Here is a 23,245-nt window from a genome sequence, read left to right on the forward strand (position 1 = left end):
GTTCTTTCCACAGATGTATACTTTTACAGGAATGCAAGCCACCACTTTTACTCGCTTCCTTCTCAGACATTTTGTTCTGCATTGTAGCTTTTAAAAACTGCGTGTAATATTTTCATGACTTCAAAAGAGAACCATAATAGAAATCATTTCTCAGACACGCATGTCTGTTTTCCACCAACTCAGGTTGGTCACTAAGACTTTCAGGATTGTCACATGGCGTAAATTTTAAAGTAAATAGTGTCCTTCCAATGCATTAGTGTTTTCTGGTTTAATGGGTTTGTTTCCAAAGCCAGGTGAATGCTCCATAGGTTAGATTTTATGCTGTGGAACAACTTCTTTCAAATACAGTGATGCCAGAAATAATACTTGCTAACTGAGAATGATCAACTTTTAGAAACTTCAGAATTAAATTAAAATAATCAGCTTTTTGTCTTTGTTTTTTAGTAGTCTTTCTTTCCACAAAATATTTGGGGTCTTAGAATGTATTGTTGGCCTTCATGTGGCCCCTTATGCTTCATGGGAGATAACATGAATGTTACTGTTTTGTTGGGTTTTGTTTGGGTGGCTTGGGGTGGGTGTTTTTGTTTATTCAGTGCATAACAGAAGAGCAGTTTTGGAATTATTTGCCAAATTGAATCAAGTCTTTGAAAATGCACATAAACACTCAAGCCTTTTGTGCATGCAGTAACTGTATACAAATCTGTGTAACAGATGAACATACAAAGTCTGCAGGATGGATTTAGGGGCTTAATGAATGCTTGTTGTTATCCATCGTTCACTCTGCACTGCAAATTCTGCCAACAATGTGAAAAAGACAGGAGATCTGGCACCCATTATTTTGTGATGCAGATAATTTAAATAATTGCTGTCATCCTACAGCTGGGCTGAAAGAATAAAACCAGTGTGGCACTTATTTAAACACTGTCTAGTCTACCTTATTGTGTCCTCTGACTTTTACCATCCCTATTCTGTTTGCACTTCCTGTTTCTCAGTTTTGATTAAGTTGTGTATTTAAACTACTACATGCCCTGCAGATTCTTTTAACAATAGAAAAGTCTTTCCCTTCTGTGTGTGTAGAGCTCTGCAGCAATTCAGTACCTAAACTGGTGCCTCTGGACATTGCTATAATTGTGTATTTACCTTTGCAAAGAAACTTTAGCAGGAATATGAACTAAGTTGGTAATTTATTTTCCAGAAATGGCTACAAGTTCCTGTACTGTTCTGCCCGTGCCATTGGGATGGCAGATATCACCAGAGGATACTTGCACTGGGTGAATGACAAAGGAACAATTCTCCCCAGGGGCCCTCTCATGTTGTCCCCCAGCAGTTTGTTTTCTGCCTTTCATAGGTAAGCATGGGGGATTTCTTGTATCAGTTCCTTCCCTGTTTCAGAGAATGAGAAGATTAAAGCATGTGGCATTACAGCTGTAACAAAATGTTCCACTCTGGACTATATTTGCTGCTGAGACCTGATGTCCCTCTAGTGATCATTTAAAAACTCTTGTTTTGTCTGAATTTCACTTGTATACTTCTGTTCCTGTGGGCATGTTAGAAGTGGCTACAAAACACAACATAGCAGTCCAAGAACTCATTTTCTCCTTCTCTTTATTCATCTAGTCCATGACTGATGACTCTTAGGTTCTGTTTATATCAGTACATTATTGTCTTGTTCAAGGTTTGCAGTGCACTGCTACTACACAAGATAGAGAGAAAAGAAAAAAAATCTGGGGAATATAGGCTGTCATGTGAAATGATCTTGTGGTGTTGGGATTGCTCCATATACAGCTGCTTAAAAAAAAGTATGGAGTTTAGGTATGGTTCAACCGAGTTGATAGTTTGGACCAGCCATAGTCTGCCTGTTCTTGATGGGAGGAGCTAATAATGGACAGGTGTTTGGGGTTGGTTGTTTGTGGAGGGGATTTTGTCAGTTTAAGTTTTGTTGGGCTTTTTTGTTTATTTGTTTTTTATTTTGTCAAGGGTAGCAATGACAGCAACTTCCATTAATGTAATGGGCTTTACACACTTCTGTCAGAGATAGGAGTTGGAACAAGTACACTTATGTGTACTTGATTAGATCTTCTGGTTCAGATAGTCAGCTACAAAAAAGCAGTTCACAGCTGCATTCACAGCTGGGAATTCCATTTCCATTTATACTTAGCCTATGCACAGTATTCATCTGTTTTTTTTTACTGTAGGTGTTGGAAAAGAGGGAATGTTTGATTGTTTCTTGTATTGTTCTTGGAGAGCTACTTAGCACTGTCTCTATAACTACCAGTGCTAGCAACAGGAAGCAATGAGAATATAAATACCAGATAAATGGGGAAAGGAGGATATCTTCTATCAAATCATGATTTAGAATTTGACTGTTGAAATTTTATTTTAGGGAAGTCATAGAAAAGAAGCCTGAAAAGTTCAAAATCGAATGTTTGAATGATATCAAGAATTTGTTTGCTCCCAGTAAACAGCCTTTCTATGCTGCTTTTGGAAACAGACCCAATGTAAGTGCCCCTTTCTAACTGAATTATTAAAATGCACGTACTTGAGAAGGAAAACAAACAGTCTTTTCTTTTTGTGTTTATGAAAATTTGAATATGGAAATGGGACACTGCTGCTTTTATGGATTTGATCAGGAAAAGCCACATGCAGATACCTTAAGTAAAAGTTGCTCCAACTGCTTATATGAGAAAGGTTGCAAAGATGCATTAGGATTCTCAGTTTAATAAATATGTGCCACCTTTCTGAATTCTTTTAAAGTATTTGTGACTGCTTTGTGACCTAAGGGCATTAATTCTGTGCTTTACAGTCTTGAATCCCTTTTCTAGTTGTACGGTTTCTGTATTTTCTCTGCAGTTCAGTACTTCTGTAATTAAGTGAGAGAAAGAGGGGTATAAGAAGAATATTGTCATAGGGAGTGGTGTGGTGTAGACTTTGTGCATGTTTGTGGTCCTAGGCTTGGGCACAAGAAATAAGTGTTCGGGGGCAGGGGAAATATTTTTTTATAGTGTATGTTTTGGGGGTTGGGGTTTTTTTACTATTGTTTGAGGACTTTTTTTTAAGGGGCAGTTTTACTGTAGCCTTTTTGGATCAGCTTTTCTCATTCCTTTGATAAATTGCTTGTTACCACATTCAATAAGAAAATGTTGAAGCATGTACTTGTATTGGTGCTTTTGCAGGATGTATATGCCTACATGCAAGTGGGAGTTCCAGACTGCAGAATATTTACTGTGAATCCAAAGGGTGAACTGATCCAAGAACAGACTAAGGGAAACAAATCTTCGTAAGACCATTTTTGCTATTTCAGCTAAAGAAAGTTTAGAAATGGGATTGTAAAATACTTGCATTTATGACTGTGATCTCCTTTTACATGTGAAATATGGAAAACCTTATTTGCTGGGGACTTACAGTTTTTGATATTTGAGTGAAACTTTTCAAAATGAAAATTGCAAAGATAGAGTTGAAAATCACTTTTGTGGTAGTGGGGCTGTATTTGACTAGACCTTTCTAGTCTGGACTTCTAAAGCTGCTTTTGGCTCCAGCTGAACAGTAACTAGACTGTTAAATAATGGTCTTTCTTCTCCTTTAATACAGATATTACAGACTAAGTGAGCTTGTGGAATATGTGTTCCCACTGATTAATAAAGAACAGAGTTCTGCATTTCCGTGCCCAGAATTCAGCTCTTTTTGTTACTGGAGAGAGCCTCTTCCTGACCTTAACATGGATGACCTGGCCTGAAAAGTACATCTCACCAGGAGATGGAATTTCATATTGAGCTACTCAACTTCAGTTTAAATGTGAAGAATTTTCTTAATGAGGATGCTAATTTATATATTGGTACCGTAAGTCTTACTAAAGAAATCACTTTAATTTCATTGGTTTAAAACAAAGAAAATGCAAAGCTACTGTCTATTTTTTTTTTGTAGGAGGGTGTGTTGGTTTTTGTGTTTGTTTGTTTATTGTTTGTTATTGTATACCTGTTCTGTGGCACTTGAGATTGGCCTGTCATTGATGGTCATGGTACCCAAGTGCTTCAGGGTAACTAAATACTGAGGTAAAATACGACTTTGCATTTTCATCAATACAGACCTTATTGTAAACATAGATTATTCTTTTTAAGTTGTCTTAAGTATATTTTCTAAAATGAAGCCAAAAAGTGTATGGAAACAGCCAAATAGAATGTCAGACCTATTAATGAAAAACGTGGTTTAATGTTCAGATGGGCATTTAGGCCATTTTTGAAAGGAGCCAGAGCCTAAGACCACTGTGCTCTTTCTCAGCTAGAATACAGAAAATGTCCAGACCTTGCTAGCCTGGCAGATTCTGAAGACATAAAATTCCTCTTTAAATGTAAATATGCCTTTTGTTACATGTACAAGACTGGGCTTGTACAAATCACACTCGAACTAACTCTGCTTATTACTTTTTTTTTTTTTTTTTACACACAATGTTAAAACTATTTCATGAGCTTGTTAAAATGAAAGTTGTCTTCAGACACTTGTATGGCTTTTGTTGTTTTCAGGCTGTGCTGTGTCATGTTAAATTTTCATCAAGAAAAATCTTGGAACATTTCTGTAAGAGTTGGGGAACTGGCATTTTTATTTCCTTTTTCAGCACAGATAATAATGTGTATGTGTGTGTATGCTGTGTAGGCCAGTAAAATGTATGTATAGATTATATTCAGGGAATTGCAATACTAAAAAATAATTACGTATTTAATTTCTAATTGCCTATTGCAGGTCTTTCCAGAGTTCTGTATTGCAGGTTTTCAGTAGCTGGAAGAAAATGCAACTTGGTAGTGAGGTTCCAGCTGTGAGAATGGTTAAATGCTGCAGAGCAGAATAAAACTTTTTTTTCTTTTTTTTTTTCTTTTTTTTTTTTTTTTTTTTTCTTTTTAAGAAGTTTTGGGTTATTTGCAAACATCATGCTGGTCATTCCTCAGTTTCCAGTCAGAGCCTGTGAACAAATTACATTCCAGTTCTGGTGTTTATCAGCCATAAAAGCAGCTAATTGTTCTTTCTCCAAAAGTACTTGAAGGCAAAGGTGGCTGCTTTTTAAGTTGAATTAGTGCATTTAACTTCTTTTGGACAAAACTATATGAGAATATATCATTCCACCAGCCCAAAGGGCTTAAGGACTACAGTCATTTAAACACCAGATCACTCGGTTTCACTACCTGCAAAAGCATACATTTTGAGGATTTTACACCCTTCCAGGAGTATTTTTTTTCTCCATTGTCAGGCTGTCTTAACCCTCAGTTCTGATATAACATCAGCTAACTTTGGACAATTGGTGAACTGCTCGGCAGAGGGGGGGGGGCATTTTTAAATCACTGTATAGATGAAATTACTTTTCCCCCTCCCAATTATAAAATTCTAGTGTATTCCTGTATTCATAAAACACTGGATAATGAGTGGAGGCAAGCAAAATCAACCTGGAATCTCTTTCAGAGCAGGAGAAGGAGAGTGGGATAAAAAAACTTACCTGTCACGGTGTGTCATGCATGTCAGTGAATTGAAAGGAATCCTCATTTTTGTACTGTGAGAACAATAACTTCTGTGGTTCTTGGTCACCATTCTACTCAGTCTTTAAGTAGAGAGTTGAATCCTTTCACAGGATTCAACTCAAAGGATATTTTACTGCTTTTTTCTTGTATTTTTTTCCAATGTCAAAAGCTTGCAAACATAATTCCATGTATTTTTTTCTCTTTTCCCACTTTTTATCCCATAGATTTCATTAGTAACTAAAATTTTTATGATCACCAAGTGCTTTGAATATCAATGTGATTTGAGCTTTTAAGTCACTTAAATACTTTAAAATTAATAAATAAGAATCCAACGTAATAAAGTATTTTAATTACAAGATTAAATATTATATCTAAAGATTCTATTTTGCATAAAGGAAGTGAAGCAGCCTTTCCTAAAACAGTCTTTTTGTGGCTGTCAAAATTTGCTATACCATGCTTAAGTCTACTCTTGGTAGCCCTGGTATTACACAGCTTTTCTAAAAAAAAAAGCACTTCATGAAACCATGATGAGTTCCCAAATGGGACAGATTGTTACCATGGTTTGGCTGTGTCTTTTTGGGTTAATATTCTTTTTTCACTTTTTTTTTCCTTTAATTCCCTTCAGCTTTTCAGACTGTCATAAAGATAAGCTGTGGATTTCAAGGTGGGGACTTGAGTAAATGAGAAGTGTGGAAAAATAGTATCAGGTATATCTCCAAATACATGTACTTTCAGCTGGTATGAAAATGGGGGTTGTGTGAGTTTTGTTGAGGGCTCCTCATTCTGCTAGCATGTCACTTTGCATTGTAAGAGTGTCCAAAAGGTTGCTTAATTAACAAAACAGATTTGTTTTCCTCTGTAACAGCTACAGTTTGATATTTGTTTTTTGATAAAATGTAAATGTTGCTGAGTCTTTCTGATACAAGTAGGGCAGGGAGTTTGGTTTTTCTAACTCTGGCTTGTATTTGCAGCTTTTCAGATTGTTTGTTAACCCCATTTAGGGACAGAATATGGGGCCTGTCGTTGTGTACTTGTGTTCTCGGGGCTGCTGGGCACTTTACTGACTCTAGAGCAGACATCTCGTTGCTATCAAGCTGTGGGCTTGTGCCACAACATTAATGTGGAGGGGGTAAATAAGAATTATGTGTTAGCTTGACCTTTGTTACTGTAGTGGAGAGAAGTGGCCTGAAACGAATGTTTGAGAACAAGTTGTGCTATCCTGGTGTAAAACTAGCGCAAGCTACATCATTCTTTCTGTGAAAGAGGAACTTCTAAGTGTGCCTGGCTGTGGGCACACGCACACCCCTGTTGAGACTGTGTTGTTGAAGATGCAGATCCTCTTAGCATTGGAACCCCTCAAAGGCTGAGTCAATGACACCTGTCTGGGAGTAAATAAGGAACATTGCAATTCAAAACTTGTTAGTGACTTGGACATTACCCATTTCTATAATGATTCAAAGATCAGCAGTTTAAAGGGTATGCATTTCTGGATTTAATTTTTTAAAATTTATTTACTGTACCAAGCGTGTTTGTACTTCAGAAGACTGGGCTTTCATTCCCAACAGTGTACAAGTGCATGTGCAATCCTGGCTCGTGTCTTCTTAACTTTCTGTCATTAGTATATGCCTTTCAAAACCCTTTTTTTTTTTTTTTTTATTTTCAACTGGAAGAGTTTTAACACTTGTGTCAACTCCATTATGGGACTTCTGAAGTAAACTCTGAATCCGTTTATGGTAAACGCAAAAGAGATGAGATTTCTTGTTAATATTTCATGCCAGTCTTCTAGAAAATGCTGTCATATTAATGAGTTGTTTAAATGACTGTAATGCAAATTCCTTGTGAAACATCACAGAGAATTTGAGATGCCTTTAAAGTGTCACTTTTGCCTGAAGAAATTTTAATTTCCAGAGTTAAAATTTGCTAAATAGAAAGGAATTGTTTGGTATTTTTTTACAGTGTTAATTACTTCCAGATGAAAGTTAAAATGTTGGCTTATTTTGAGAGTGGGAAAACTCTCTTCAGTCATTTGTTTCATTTTTATCTTGAAGATGTGGAATACTTGATTATTAAGCAACCCAATCACTAATAAGGTAGTGTGTTTAAAATGTCAAATCTGTGATCATACCAATACAGTGGTTTTTGTTAAGACTGGACTGTCTTGGGTACAGCAACCCACACTTCAGTGCAATGTTTATTGGTGTTCGGAACAATGTTATCACAATAAAAACAGACTTAAAGTGAAATTTCTCTGTACTTTGTATTTGGTAATTCCTTTATTGTACTGCTGAATGACTAAACGTGGGGCTATTAAAATTGTGTTTATGTTCAGCATAGATTTCAAGTTAGTCTTCTCAGGATACAGTATATTTCCTTTCTTTCAGGCTTGATTTACTTTTTTTCAGAGTATTTATACAGCTGATAAAAAATTGCTGTCATCAAGCTTAACTTCTGTGCCAGTACCAATACTGGGTTACAACCATAATGAAAAGCAAACATGCACTTGGTAATATAAAATATCAGGTAACAGAGGCATGGCTTGGGAATGTACAAGCTGCCTTGAAGAAAAAGTTGTACATGCAGTTTGAGCTCTTGTAAATCTGCCCTAATTTGGAGTTTTATCCTATTTCAATCAAAGTTAACTTTTCCCTTTCAAGGCAAAGAGTATTGTCTTCCATAGCAGCTGTTAAATGGCTTGAAGCAAATATTGTGAGGCAGTCTTGGAAAAGGGGCCTCAAACTTTCAGTAGAAATTAATTTTCCTGGTCTCTTGCTGCTCTTGGTAAATGCAACCAACTAGCAGCCTACATAGAAAACCTGACTCTTCAGTCAATTATGATGGATCTGCATGAAAAGGTCAGTGATGCTGTGCCTTTTGGTCCTTCTGTGGTGTCACTGGTGTTACTGCTGGTGTTTTATCACCACCTGTGTTCCTGCCAGGTTTCCCCCATGACTCTGCTGACACGCTGCACTCGTTCTCCCACCAGTCTGCTCACTGCCCATCCTCCACCCCTGGGGTCCCACTGCATCCCTGGTGCTGCAGTGAGTGACTTTGCCAGTGCAAGCAACAGAAGGGTGGTGTGTCCTGTGCCAAATGTATGCCAAATGTTTGAAGCTGTTGAAAAACTTTCCTGAGCTGGCATTGTTTCTCCTGTGTCCATCTTACATAATGCACTCCTGCTAGGGTGGTCTTGCTCTTGGTGGATCAGTTTTTCTGTCTTGGAGCAGCTGGTTTCAATGTGTAAAGAACAGAATCAGTGTTTCCAGGAGCAGAACACTGTTCCTGGAGTTATGTCACGCACTTGGTGCACTGAGGACCTGCAGCCCTGCACCACTGTGGTGGGAAGTATGTGCATGCTCCCTCTTATTGCCAGCTGAGCTCTCGTGCCAGCGGTGAGCTGAGCACGGAGCCAGCTCAGCAGGGTTTTCTGGGCACCTGTCTCCTGTGCTGTGTGCACTCAGAGTCACTGTTGGACACAGCAAGGGTTTGTCAGGGTCTTCTGCCTGGCAGGGGTGGCCACTCCTGTGCAATGTGTTTCCTAAGCCGTCCCTTGCTGCTTTTCCTCCTTTCTCTTGCCTTAAATGAATCAAACCCGCACTGGTGTTCCTGTCACACTTGAGCACTGGTACACCTCGTGTTCTTCTTGGTTGTATCTTTGGCCAACCTTTCCCTGCCCTCTCTTTTTAATTCACCTTCCTCCCTTGCTGGCCTCTAATCTTGCTTTCTCCACTTCTGATGATACTTCCTGTGTACATGCTCTAGTGACCACAAGCAACAGCCTAGAACTGGCTGAAGGGCAGGGCTCAAAGGGTTGTGGTGAAATGGACTGCTGCTGCCTCGTGGTGCTCCTCAAGGCTCAATTCCAGGGCCAGTTTGTTCAATACATTTATCAGTGGGCTGGATGCAGGAGCTGAATGCACCATTTGCAAGTTTGCTGACAATGCCAAACTGGGAGATGCTGTTCACTCTCGAGGGACAAGGCCTTGCAGAAAGATCTAGATGGATAGGAGTGCTGGGCAGCTCTGCTCTGCAGTGTTGTCATGGTTTAGGAATGGTATTCCCACTGAAATAACCCAGACCACCGAGCTTTCTCACCCCTCCTCCAGCTCCCTCTCTTCCCCTGTGGAGGGGCTGGAGGCACACAGAGCTAAAGATCACAGGTTGAGATAAGAACAATTTACTAAAAACAGCAGTGAAATAAGGAACAGTAACAACAGTGATAGGAACAGCAGAGCATACAATTCATATCCAGTTGCTCACCACTGCTGCAAAACTTAACCCTATGCAAGCCAAAACCAGGACAAATGCAAAGGTCGGTGATTGGTAAAAATGAACAAACAAACAAACAAAGTCCAAACAACTAACAACCCCCAAAGATCCCCAAATTACAGTGTTTATGGAATCTCTTCTGTGTAAGGCAGCCAAGCGCACTCCCCACATGGCATTGGACACCTCCTTTAGCCAGGAAGCCACCCTGGATTCCCCATGCTCTTGAACTTCAAGCTGCTTCGATACACCACAAAGAAGGGGGCCCTGCCAGGACCATGGGAATGGCTGGCTGCCCATGCTCTCAGTCACTGGGAAACATACCCCATGCCAGCAGGATGGATGGAGGGGAGTGCAGCCCAGGAGTGGTGTGTGCAGCTGCTCAGCACTCCTGGGCATGGACAGCCTTTGCTCCATCTGCTTATGAGGCAGACACAGACTCACTGCAGCAGTGGCAGGCTCAGCCCTGCAGATGCCAGATCCTGCCCCTGTGGGCTCTGCCCCTGCCATGCTGGAGGAGTGGAGGGGCCATCTCAGGGGCCTGTCAGTGTATAAGAGGCATTAAAGGCAAAGGACAATGCCTCTGACCAACATGCTTTAGCTTTTGTCCGGCCCTGAATTGGTCAGGCACTTGGGGTAGGTGATGGTTGTAGATCCCTTGCAACTGAAATGCCATCTTTGCCAGGAATGAGGGCAGTGACTGAGCAACTGAGATGGACAAGAGCTGTGTTGGCAGAACTTCCATGTACTACAAAGTCTTTAACACAGTGCTTGACACTGAAAAATCATTTTAAATCTATATGCAGACTTGACTGAGAAGCCAGAAACTGAAGTTCTAAAGGCGGTGAAGAGAAAAAAAATTTGGCTTACAGTGCTGCTGTATTCCCTGGAAAGCAAAAGAGCATCAAGGCATTACACAAGAGGTAGGTGTTATTTGGACATATCTGCAGTTGTTTTCTGTCACACAGTTTCTTCATGTTCCTGGATATTTCTCTCCCCCTTTGAGATTATTTTTTTATATATGCATGAATATATGTATAGACATGCACACCTAAATCATACTTTGAAATGCACTATTCTTTTTGCTGAAAAATGTCAGGAAAATGTTCCTTTTTTCACAATCCAGACAGTGAAATAAATGCCAAAACCTGCTTGTGCAGTAACATGTTACAAGGTGTTGTTTGAAATCTCCCATATACAAAAAATTGGCGGAGCTGCTGTTCTGCATCCCAAGTCGGCAGGGTACATTGCAAAAAGGTTATGTTGGCTGGAGCACAAGTCTGTCTTGTGATGACAGGAGACTGCTCCCAGGTATTCCTGGTAGCTGGATGATTTGAACTCTGTGCCATTATCCAGAAGCAGCCAGCGGCCAACCTGTACCTGCTGAGCAAGTCTCTGGAGTGAGACTTCTCCAAGCTGGGACCATAAATGCATTTCTGGTTTTAGTGAAAGAGACCCATAGCCACTACTGGGCTGTAATAAGGACTTAGCTAATCAGCCAACAATCACTTCCAAATGCATGCTGTATTCTCAGGAAAGAGTTCAATCCTGATTTGAATCTCCTGATTGTAGTGGGGGAGCTCTTTACCTTGCATTCCCAGCACATTTTAAAGCTGCATGGGGTGGTGATGGGCATGTTGTTTCAAGTTGCTTTCTTATGCTTTCCACCTACAGTTTGCTTGACTATTTTTAATTTTTCTTGTTGGGCCAGCTGGTTTCACCAAAGCAACTGGGGTCTCAGTGACGCTGCACAAAGTTGCTGCAACTAGCCTGGTGTACACTGAAAGGAAATGTGATAGACTACCACAGAAAGTCCTCATAGCTTTGAGTGTTTTCAAAGTGGACAGTAGAAAAATGGCTTTGCTGTCTCCAGAGGTCTTAACAGCAAATTAAAATAATGAGGTAGATTTTTTTTACACTTTTTACAGTGAAAATTGGCATTCCTGCTTTGCTGCAGTCTTTCCTGGGGATATGACTGATTTATATGTCACATTGGGGTTTTAGGATACTCTTGCCATGTTTGGCCAGAGGCAAATCTCTCTGGCTGTCAGCATGCTGGCTTGGCTTCAGATGTTCTGGCTGCTAAAGCCCTGCCTCTGGGAACTCACCTGCCTCACAAGTGATGCTGCCCTGGAGACTTATCTGGTTTGGATATTTGCAGTCCCTGAGGAACCACAGGGCCTTGTGCCTGGCTGAGGGACTGTCAGACACACATCTGCCTGTACAGCTTTGCCTGGTAGAAGGTGAGTTTCTTCTTTCTGAGTTTCTTCCTCTTTTGATGTCAAATTAGAGCACTTGGCCCAACAAATACTGTATTGTCTAAGAGTCTTGCAATTCTCATGTACTGCATTACTAAACTACCTACAAAGCAGGTCTAAAAGGTAGCACTGTGATCTGTGAAACAGGCACCAGTCCTATCTTAGAGCTTGGATTTTTTTTTAAGGTTTTCTCAGTTAACAGATGCTTCCTATTTGAGTTTGTGGATTCTCCTGGATGTGGCAGTCAAATCATAAACCCACACTGAGAAATGTTCCTTTCAGTGCAGGTCTTTCCATGTGCTACTGCTGATTCTCACCAAATGTAAATGCTCTGTCAGCAGGCTCAGGCATTCTGGAGCAAAGCTCTTGCTCCTTCTTTTGAAGCTGAGCTGCTCTGTGTGGAGCCAACCCTTGTCAGGCCTATGGATGCATTTGTGCCCAAGTCTCTTCCAGCTCTTGCATTACTAATATTTAATCCAAGCACTGACTGGAGCAGAGACAAACTCAGGTTTCATTCTCCCTTTCCCTGTTGATGGGCTACATCCCTCTGGTCTTCCCAGGTGGGTGAATATTCCACCTTGTAAGCTCCAGGAACATAACCTCATTAGGAGGAACCAAACTACCTACCCTGATTACAGCAATTACCAAGGAAGTGCAAATTAAGGGTCAAATCCCTCTCAGCAAAGGTGGGAATCTTAGACAGAGGTTCCTTGTAAAAGGTCGTACCTTAACCCAGCCACACAGCTCGAGATGAATGGGAAGCTGTCCCTCAAAAATCTAAAGGTGTTCTCAAAATAAGGTGCTGGGATTGCACCCTGCTGTGACCCAGTTTAGGGAATGCCCTACAGCAGTGTACAAGTATCAGTTACGCTGCATTTTGAGTGCTTAAACTGTCCCAGCACAGGCAGCAGCAGATCCTGGGTCTAAAGGGAAACTTCCTGCTGGAAGATGGCCCTGTCCCATTAGCAGAACTGGGCTTGTGAAGATCTGTGGGTTGGATTTAGGAATCTCCTAGAGCAGTTAGGTTATAATTAAATGATTGATAATAATTAAATAATTGATTTGCAACTCTTAGCACTAAACTTGTGCTGCTGATTCTTAAAAATTTCTCACTTGGGGGGAGGTGGAACAATAAAGTTGTGTTTGCCAGCTAGGTCTCCCTAAGCACTCAGTTCATTTTGTTTGTTTCCATGAGTCATTTTTAGAACAGGCAACAATAATCTTGAGTCATACATAGTCTGGAGCCAGCTTCTTAGAGAACACAGCTTTCTGGAGGAGAGTGAAAAATATCCTGAAAGGAAAAGTGCTTCTCTGGCTTTTGTACATAAGAAGAAATTATGTTTTTAAAACAAAGAAAAAGCATACTATATGCTTGGCTTTTGAAAGCACAGAAAACAACCCTTCCTGTCTGTCCCTACCACTGTGAGCCCTAGGAAGGCGTGGGACAGAAAGGACAAAAGAAAGCTAAGCCCCCCTTGAACCAGCGTGCGGCTGCTGACTGCATGCGAATGCTCAGGTCCAGAGACACAGGCAGGGAAACGAGATGGAGGGGCTCCTTCCATCAGTGCAAGTTCACTGTACATCTTTGGCTACTGCCTGCCAGCTGCTCTGTCAGAAACAGCCTTCCTCCTCCGAACACAGCCAGCCCCAGCTTCTGCTTATCTCTAACACCGTCATTTCTGGAAATCAGGTGTCAAGAGATCTTCCCAAATCAGGTGCTTTAAAACTCCACTCACAGTTTCCTTCCTGTGCTCACAACTGCCCCAGTGCAACCCTAGCTGAACTAAGACTGACTCAGAGGTCCTCTGTGGACAGAAAGTTTTTTTTGCCTGCTTTTCTTAAAGCAGTTCAGCTTCCAGGATGTGATAGTTTGTTGTGGGAAGGCCCCAACTCATTGCCTGGAAACACAGTTATTAGGAAGTATCTGTTCCAAAACTAAGTAACAAAAGCACAAGTCTTCATCTGATCGCCTCAGATGGGAAGAGCTTCAGCTAAATACAATGCACTGCTTTACAGCGCAGGGAGTTCTTCCCTCACCTAAAAAAATTGTTTGTTCTGAGGCTACAAACAGCTGTTCTGCATTTGTAATAAGGAAAATACACTACACAAACCACTAGGATAAATACAGCTCTATGTGACATGAACAGACGTCTAAAAAGGTCAGTTGATATAAAGAATGTACAGGCGACAAATATATGTACATGTGAAAAATGAATATACAGTCCTGCTCTCAGTTAAATGGCTGGATTTCTTTTCAGCCACAGAAGTGATCAAAATGCTAACTCCTAAGAACCAAAGTATCATTTTTATTACCTCCACTGAGAAGTGGCTAGTGTGCAAAATAAAATATTGCTGCCCCAGAGGTGTTTGCCTGTTTAAGCTAAGAAGGCTGCTTTATCCGTATAAACAGATGCTGAGTGTTAAAACAAACCTCACTCAAAAGCACCGATGCAGGAGGCTGTCACAACAACTCTGGCAGAGGGTTGGTTTGTGCATTTGACAATATTGACTAATAACACTATTTTCCTTTATCAACCATTTTTTCTCTGATTTGTCTTCTACAACGCACCAAAGACAAAAACTTCCCTTCTAATGCAAATACTGCTGCACTGCCAGAAACAAGCGCTGTAAAATTTTTTTTAACTTTTCAAAATCACCACTTTTCTAGCTGAGCAAAGTTGATTCTGATTTTTCTGACCTGTTTTATTAATTTCCAGAAGGAAGATGTAATCTCAAGTGTGTAATGAATTACCAATCATCTTTTTTACTCCATAAATAGACAATAACTGTTCTGAATCTTTCAGTAGTAGCAACTGCACCTTGCGTTCACACCTTCCCAGTGGAAAGCTGAGGCAAGTTTCTCCCTGTGCTGCTGCTCCCACCTGACTGAGTTACTCACCTTGTCTCCTAGCACAGTGTTTGGCCCTTAAAGGCAAAAAAGAAAACTGATGCAGGTGAATATAATTTTGCTTTGTACCACCACACTTTGCAATTGCACTGAACAAACTGATTATGCCAATGCACATTACTAAATAACACAAGGAATAAAAAGTCACCAACCATATCCACTACACTTTCACTTTCTTGGCTCTGCTTTACTGAAAACATGAAAATAGCTGACCACAACTGTAAACTTGAGCAAAGATGTAAACTTTGATACACTAAGGACAATTTGAAAAACTAGGGAAAAAATTGCAAAGGCAATTGACTAGGGAATAGCAGGAGCACAGTGGAGAAGTATCTATTGAGAACATACTTGTTGTTTTAACAGTTGTTCTGCTTGTACAGGTAAAGAAAGGGCTTGGGAAGGATTTAATTTAGCTACAGAAATGTGTCTTTTGTAGCTACCTCTGTTAACAAGGGACAAGGAAAATGTTTCCGTATAGACTATAAACCCATCACTGAAATCAAATATATAAACTGAATATATTAAAGCTTTGAATTTTATTACACTTAATTTCTTCTGAATATCTTACCCTTCTTCCCTGTTCAAGGTAAACCTAAACATGAGAAATGGAAGGATAAAGGAGAACTCCACTAAACGTGGAGTACATTTCGTCAGAGTCTGTGTAGGCCAGTTTGCCTCCCGTTACGACGACGTTTACTTCATCTCCTGCTTTGAGGTGAAGAACAAGGTGGAACGTCCCAGGACCACCACAGGTCTGTTTCCCCGAGTAGGGTTTGTGATACTCCAGCAGTTCCCTTCTGTAGCCAGCAGTGTGGAGCTGAGCCACGCTGGCATTGGAGACGGACAGCACCGCTTCCACGTACTCATCCCTCTCCGGGGCCAGCACGGCCGTGATCAGGTAGCGCCCTTCGTACGGCGACGTGAAAATGCCTGCAGAACAGAGACAGCCTGGACTGACCACAGCCACTCAGAACGGGGACATCTGGCTGCCCTAAGCAATGACAAACATAAAGCCTCGTGGGTCACCCACTGCTTCCTACAGGCAACAAGGTCAGCCTGGGCAGGCGACCAACTGGTCGGAGTCACGAAGCGAAGGCACACCTGGCACCTCCGTGCTTGAGAAGGAGGCAGCCCCCAGTTAGGGACCTTGGGGAGGCAATGTGAGACCCTCTCCCTCTCCTCTCCTCCTCCAGGTGATCCAGCCACAGGGAAGTAGATGAGTAAGGAATCTCACCTCTGCTACCTGGGCTCAGGCTGGCCTCAGGTGGGCTGAGGAGCACAGCCAGCTGTGTATGCAGAGATGGGCTGGGGCTCAGCAGTACTGGGGAGTCAGGGAAAGCCAGCCGTGAAAACGTGTGCCTGTCCACACCCACAGGAAGCTTTTACCCCCATGTGTCTGGCTTAGATGGACTTTCCTGGCTTGTTCCATGTACCAGCAAGGCCTGAGGTAACATGGAACACTGGTAACCCGTGCTGCTGCCTGTCCAGCATGTCTGGGGTGCGTTCCTTGGCTGTTACCTGTATTGGGGTTATAATAGTCCCCGTCATTCACAAGCACTTTGTTGAAGTGAACCACGCCGACATCACTGGAGAAAGGCTTCTGTGTGAGCCCAGCAGAAAATGACACCAGAGAGGGCACAGCAGCAGTGGCAGGTCCTGAAATGGGTAACAACACGAGTCAGAACCACATCAGGATGGTAACACAGCCTTGTCCCTAGGATGTTCGTAATCCTCTGTCTGTTCCTGCACATACTCCACGTGGACTAATCCTGCCAATTGCAGGATGCCAGAATTAGCAGAATACATATTGCTGGCCCAGGCCCCAGGTGTCTCACCTTAAAATATACTGAGCAACATAAAGTTCCTGCCTTGGCCACAGGTTTTTGGTTTGTTTTGGGTTTTTTTTTTTTCTGTTCTAAGGAAATAGTACATGGCTAGTAAATGCTGGCAGTGGAAATCCTACCACCCTTCAGTTCAACAATGCTTCTGCCCAAGACCTTTCTCAGGACAAAGGCTGCCTTTCAACATCTCCACTCTCCATCACTATCACAATGGCCATAGGAATGCTAGAGATTATAGCTCGTGCCAGATTTCCTTGTCATGTTGAGAAGCTGTGCACAGCTTAGATCTCCCACTTTCTCTGCCAAAGCCTACTGAAAATGGCTATAAGAATATATAACACTTCCATACTAATGCAAAGAGAAACTTTTGTGTCTCTCCAGCACTTCTCTTTTGGGGGACTTTTCACTTGACAATTTTTTCTTCTTTTCTCAGCAGATCAAACCTAGGTACTTTATAGTGGCTATCCAGCTGCTAGATGAACACTGCTGTTAGACTGAGTTGGATGAAATATAATTTGGACAATTAAGATGAATTTTTACTTTTAACAGACTGACTTGATATCAAGCGTTCAGTGCTCAGCCACTTATTAGTCCCATTCCAAATACCTTCCCTTTAAACATTTTCCTTAAGGCAGTACATAATGCTAGAGTCAACTCTTGCTGCTTTGTCTGGGCAAGTAGCTAAACAACAAATGCCCTAAAGTTGTCCACAGCTGCTGTTTCACCCTGTTCCTTCTGCCTTCCTTAAAATTAATGTTTGGCCTCTCCCTCTCAATCAGAGATGCCCATCAGCAACAAATGCTAAATTCATCAAATCCTGAATTGAAAGGGACCCACAAGGACCATCTAAGTCCAACTCCTGGCCCTGCACAGGACACCCCAACAATCACACCTTGTGCCTGAAAGCATTGTCCAAACTCTTCTTGAACTCTGTCAGGCTTGGTGCTGTGATCACTTCCCTGGGGAGCCCATTGCAGTGCTTGACCACCCTCTGGTTGAAAACACTTTTCCTAAAATCCAATCTAATTCAGATGACATTGCTTAAAAATTGAAGTTTAAAAAGTCACATAACAAATGTTCTGCTAGCCACTGTTGTTCTGAATAACTCAGCCTAGGGGGGGTTGGGGAGGAGAAGGCAAAGGGGAAGACATGCCTGCAGCTTCAGAATTGGCAGATAACTACACTGATTTCCCTCAGGGGCTGGTAACCAGCTGCCTCACGTATCTTTGGAAATCTTCTTATTCAGCATTTTGTCTCAAGCTCAGAAGACAGACAGAAGCCCTTTTTCATTACTCCTACCTGCTAGTGTGCCTGCAGGTGCTCCTGCAAGCTAAGATGAGGTTATTTGAAAGGACCAAAATTAATTGCAGGAAGCCTAGTTACTTAAACAGCTTCTGTAAAGCTCCACCACCTTAATACAATGCTGCTTACACAGAAAGCTACTCTCAGCTTACCTTGAGACTGAAATGAACTGAAAACACACCTCAAATTGTTGGCTCACTTAAAAGGTTTCTTTCCCTTGCAGTACACTACAAAATGGAACAAACCACGCGTTGCCTGCCCAGAAACACTGCCAGCTTTGGAGCAACAGCTCTGTTTGGATTTGTGTCATCTGAATAAAGGAGTGACTCCTGCCCTCACTCTCCACAGCTTCCTTCAAGATTTTCCTTCACTAATTGCTAGAATAGTTATTAGAAGTAACTATTTGTTGCTAAGCTGACAAAATTGCTTCAGATCTGCAGCGGAGTTCAGCACACCATATGTATCTATTCACAGGAGAAATCTTAAACCTGTCTAAATATCCTGTAGATCAGTTCAGGGGGTGATATAAGGACACACAGTAAAGATGCAGTGTGTCTGTGCTCTCTTCCCCTCTTCCCACCTTCTAGATGGAGTTATGCCTGTTTGAAATCTTCACTATTCCTACCAACACCTCAGCAGTGCTTTTTCAAAAAGCACCACCTTCTCCTACATGTCCCCTCTTGCAAACACTTTTCTTCATGTGAAGATGGAAGTTCAGCTTCTTGAAGGAAGGTCCAGCTTGGACACTAACTTTCACTTAAGGAGTCAATATTGTGGAAGTATAAACATCAGGAAAAAATAAAATAAAGCATTTTAAAGCTGTGAACTACAGGCACAGCTCTGATGAAGAAACTGCCAGGCAGACAAAATGTTTCACAAAAGTTTCAACCGCAGTTTAACTGCCCCTTTTGGGGGAGGAAAAAGCTCTTCTGACTTCAGATGCATTCTAGAAGGTTTCACTTGAGATATATGTGCAGGTAAGCAGGAGCAGGTAAGTCTGTTCTTGGCAATCTGTGCTACTGTAATGCATTCTGGCGAGTCAAAAACCACAGAAGATGCATGGGTGGCCCTTGTTAGGTTACATCTACTCCTACCCTGCTGCTAGTTGTGCTCCTGGTTCCAAGCACAGTTCATGCCTCCCACAGAGCCCAAGGGCCACGAGGAAAGAAAAGGAAAAAAATATCATTACACAAAACAAAACAGCACACAGCATAGGCATTTGCTATCAAGATGAAAGGAGAAAAAACTAACAATGTGAAGGTGCTGCAGACAACTGCTTGGCAACTGGCATGAGGATTCTTTAAGAAATTACACAGAAGAGAGACTAAGCACATAATTCATTTGTCAGTAGGCACTTATGAGTCCCTTGGATACAGCAGGAGTAAGGAGGGTTGCCAGATTTCCTCTCACAGATGGTCAATACTCCTAAATCTAAATGAGGGCAAAGTGTCTAATTTCAGTTAGAGCAAATGGGACAAAAATACAAGCAATTTATCACTTCCCTGCCTATTTTTTTTAAAACACTCCAATTTGACCTTAACATCTCATTTTCGGAAACATTCCTCCCGCCTATGGCTTGGCCATGCAGCACAGCACCACACTGATTTCCACAAGCCAGTGCTCAATGAATCTGCTAAGTCACAGGGATTCCGATGTGGATGACATCTTGGTGTGTTATGAAGGCACAAATACCTTCCTGCTGAGCCTGTTAGTATCATCTGTCTGCTCTTACAATTCCATCCTTTCACACTGCAGCAAGAGAATATTGCTCCAGCACGTACCTACTGCTCCTTATACCAAGCTAAGGAATCAAATAAAGTAAAAATCAAGAAATACTCTGGTACTGAAAAGATGCAAATCATGCCTCAGCATTCAAGAAAAGCATGAAGGTGAGCTACTTTAGTCCCAGAAGACAGAATTGGAGCATTGGAGCCCTCAACTTCTTCCGCAGCAGTGCTTTTATGTAACAGAAGCTATTCAGAAGCAGAAATGAAAGAGAGTACTCAGAAGGCCATTTTCTTATATTAGGAATTATAGTACAAGAAGGTCTGGTCATCTTTCAAATTTGAATTTCAGTACTACAAAATGTACTGGGTGAAGACTGCCAAAGACATCACAAGCAGTTGTGCAGAGCTAATGAGACAGTAAGGATTCCTTGATGCCTTATTTACACAGTGAGTTCCTCCTCTGATAAGCCAAAATCTTCCCTTCCCCAGCTGTTAATTTCCACAGCACTGTTAACTGCTGAATTCTGTCCCAGAATGCTCTCTCTTCATCAGACACTGACAATTAGAACCACAGACTCAACTGGACTGGAAAAGACCTCTGAGATCATGGAGCCCAACCTATGACTGAACATCACCATATCAACCAGGGCACAGAGTGCCACATCCTGTCATTCCTTAAACACCTCCAGGGACGGTGACTCCGCCACCTCCCTGGGCAGGCCATTCCAAAGTCTAATCACCCTTTGAAGAAACTCTTCATCATGTCCAGTCTAATCCTCACCTGCTGCAGCTTAAGGCCAGGCCCTCTTGTCCTGTCACTTGTCACCTGGCAGAAGAGGTGGATCCCCAGCTGGCTCCAGCCTCCTTTCAGGTGGTTGTAGATGATAAGGTCACCCCTGAGCCTCCTTTTCTCCAGGCTAAGCACCCCCAGCCCCCTCAGCTGTCCCTCACAGGAGCTGTGTTCCAGACCCTTCACCAGCTTCACTGCCCTTCTCTGGGCACGCTCCAGCACCTCAGCGTTCTTCCTGGATTGAGGGGCCCAGAACTGGACACAGGAGTTGAGGTGTGGCCTCACCAGTGCCAAATACAGGGAAGAATCACTTCCTTAGTCCTGCTGGCCACACTATTTGTGATAGAGGCCAGAATGCCCTTGGCCTTCTTGCCCCCCTGGGCACACCCTGGCTCATGTTCAGCCACTGCTGACCAGCATCCATCCCCAGGTCCTTTTCCTCTGGGCAGCTCCCAGCCACTCTGTCCCCAGCCCGTAGCACTGCAGCAGGTTATTGTGGCCAAAGTGCAGGACCTGGTACTTGGTCATGTTGAACCTCACCCAGCTGTCCTCAGCCCATCAATCCAGCCAGTCCAGATGAGGGGCAGATTAGTGGATGTAAATGCTCCAACTCCACAAAAGTCTTAACAGCTTTTGGTACCACCCTTACCTCTCTGTTTTCTGACTATCTGCCATTGAGGTCTGCAAGGCACACTGAGGGGATTTAAGGACAGACCAGCAGGAATATCTTGAATTTAGATAGGATCAGGAAAATGAACTCCTTGGTCAACCCCACCTCCCTCTGGATCCCAGGGTGGTAACTGTTCCACCAACATGTTCCACCAAGCAGCAGATGGGTGCACTCCTGCCTTTCCAACACTTCTAACATCCACCTACTGTTGCACACAGTTTATGCTAAAACTTATTAAAACACTGCTCTCTATAAATTGCAATGGGAAGAAACCCCCAGGAAATCCATTTATCACAGAAATCTAGACATCTATATTGGCTTTGCTGGCATCAAGATAAATGAATGTTTCTTTACTTCTTATCCTTTTCCAGAAACCTCATCTATTGCTGCCTCTCCTTACCACCACAATCCTCAAATGAAAAAAAGATTGCTTTAAGGCTATGATGGAATTTTAATTAGCAGGTAAAAATATCACAATGAGAGCATGAACTCCTTACAATTCTTTTTTTGTCAGTCCCCAGACCATTCTTCATGAAGCGTATTTGTGATTTTGTTATGGCCATCAAACTAAGTCCTGGAGCAGTAGGTTTTTGAATTCCATAAAGCCCTTATGTTTTACTTCCATCTATCACCCATATTTCCTCAAACAAATTTAGATGAAATAACTTTCTTTTGAATAGGATGTGGGAATAATTTGGCCAAGGATACCATTCCCCAGGGTAAGATAATAACTTGACTATGAGACTGCATTGCTGGCAGCACCCAATCAACATACTTATCTAGGCCAACCAGCATGTTCCACATAAATTTTATACCTGTTCATCATACAAATTCTTAAATAAATTGTGATATTAACAATTTTAAAAAAAGCACCCCAGCAAACCAAGAAAGCTGCATTTTGAATCATTTTAGTCAACGGCTGTCAGTGGCAGCATTTCTACTTTTGCTGAAGTCAGGAACTTGAGCCCTGGTGATTGTAACAAAGCCAGAAACTCTCCCAAGAGGAGAACAACCTCATGCACTAGGGTAAGATGCCAGCAGTTTTTCAAGATCTTAGTCTTGGCCTTATTCATGTTTTATTAAAGAAATAATAAAATCATCATAAATATCTATTTATTTTCTAATTTAGAAGGCATACAGAAAGGTGCATACTAACATTAGCTAGAAAATACAAACTCTCTGTATTTAAAAAACACACAGTGAATTAAGTAGCGAGAACCCAAAATGATTTTTCAAAACCTAACTCCTCTCCCCACCTCCACATTTTCAAAATATACAGCTTATGTTTTAATGTTCAGGTCTAGCAAAAATTGATCAGATTTTCCTCAATGCTAAACTTAAATATTAAAAATTATCACATTTTTTTCTCTCAGCCATGACCTTCCAGGGACTGAAATAAACATTAAGAACCCCTGTGAAACATTTCTAGGAAACAATTGCCTTACCTTGTGAATCCGTGGTAGAATGAGATGGCTTTGGATACCCTACAAAGGAAAAGTAATATGTGTGACTCAGTACACAGCAGAGTACATTATGACCAAATATCACTGCAGTGCTCTAGAAAGCATCCCTGGTTACTGAAGAGCAACCTACCAAAATAGCTACTAAATAGTGTCTCCTATGAAATGTTCAATTATTGTTAAACTGGGGTGGTCATGGCAAAGAGAACCAAGTTATTACTCCAATGTACTAAATCCACTGCAAGCATTATGGAAAGAAAAAAAGAAATTAAGTTTCCCTAGTGGCAAAGACTGCTGTAGTTACCAGGGATTTGACATCATCTCTGTTGACCTCATGCTTTGTGCATCCTTGGAAAGGCAGCAAAACTGGCACTGAGTGCGTTTCCCCTACTTCTGCAGCCAGCTGGAGGCTGCAGAGGCCCATTCACAAATCATCTCTGCTGAAAACCCATTCCCAACAGCAACAGTCTCAGTGGGTGTCCACGAAAGGCCAAAAGCGGGCTGGTAAAGCACAGCAGATCTCAG

The 23,245-nt window shown here is 41.8% G+C and overlaps 2 protein-coding genes across 3 annotated transcripts in view; one reads left to right on the plus strand and one right to left on the minus strand.

The window, feature by feature from the left end:
* The window catches only part of LPIN2 (lipin 2), a 44,294-nt gene extending 36,550 nt beyond the window's left edge, over window positions 1-7,744 (plus strand). For both annotated transcript variants that reach the window (XM_059858827.1, XM_059858818.1), the window contains exons 17-20: window positions 1,196-1,348; window positions 2,384-2,498; window positions 3,174-3,277; window positions 3,589-7,744. In XM_059858827.1, the coding sequence (XP_059714810.1) occupies window positions 1,196-1,348; window positions 2,384-2,498; window positions 3,174-3,277; window positions 3,589-3,733 (517 nt within the window). In that variant the 3' untranslated portion in view covers window positions 3,734-7,744. The remainder of the gene's footprint in view (window positions 1-1,195; window positions 1,349-2,383; window positions 2,499-3,173; window positions 3,278-3,588) is intronic.
* Window positions 7,745-9,659: 1,915 nt separating this feature from the next.
* EMILIN2 (elastin microfibril interfacer 2) overlaps window positions 9,660-23,245 on the minus strand; it is a 37,460-nt gene continuing 23,874 nt past the window's right edge. The window contains exons 6-8 of the mRNA XM_059858804.1: window positions 22,706-22,744; window positions 16,449-16,586; window positions 9,660-15,860 (exon numbers count right to left, since the gene is read on the minus strand). Of these exons, the coding sequence (XP_059714787.1) occupies window positions 15,523-15,860; window positions 16,449-16,586; window positions 22,706-22,744 (515 nt within the window). The 3' untranslated portion in view covers window positions 9,660-15,522. The remainder of the gene's footprint in view (window positions 15,861-16,448; window positions 16,587-22,705; window positions 22,745-23,245) is intronic.

Source organism: Haemorhous mexicanus, chromosome 1 (assembly GCF_027477595.1).
Source record: "Haemorhous mexicanus isolate bHaeMex1 chromosome 1, bHaeMex1.pri, whole genome shotgun sequence".
Lineage (NCBI taxonomy): Eukaryota > Metazoa > Chordata > Aves > Passeriformes > Fringillidae > Haemorhous > Haemorhous mexicanus.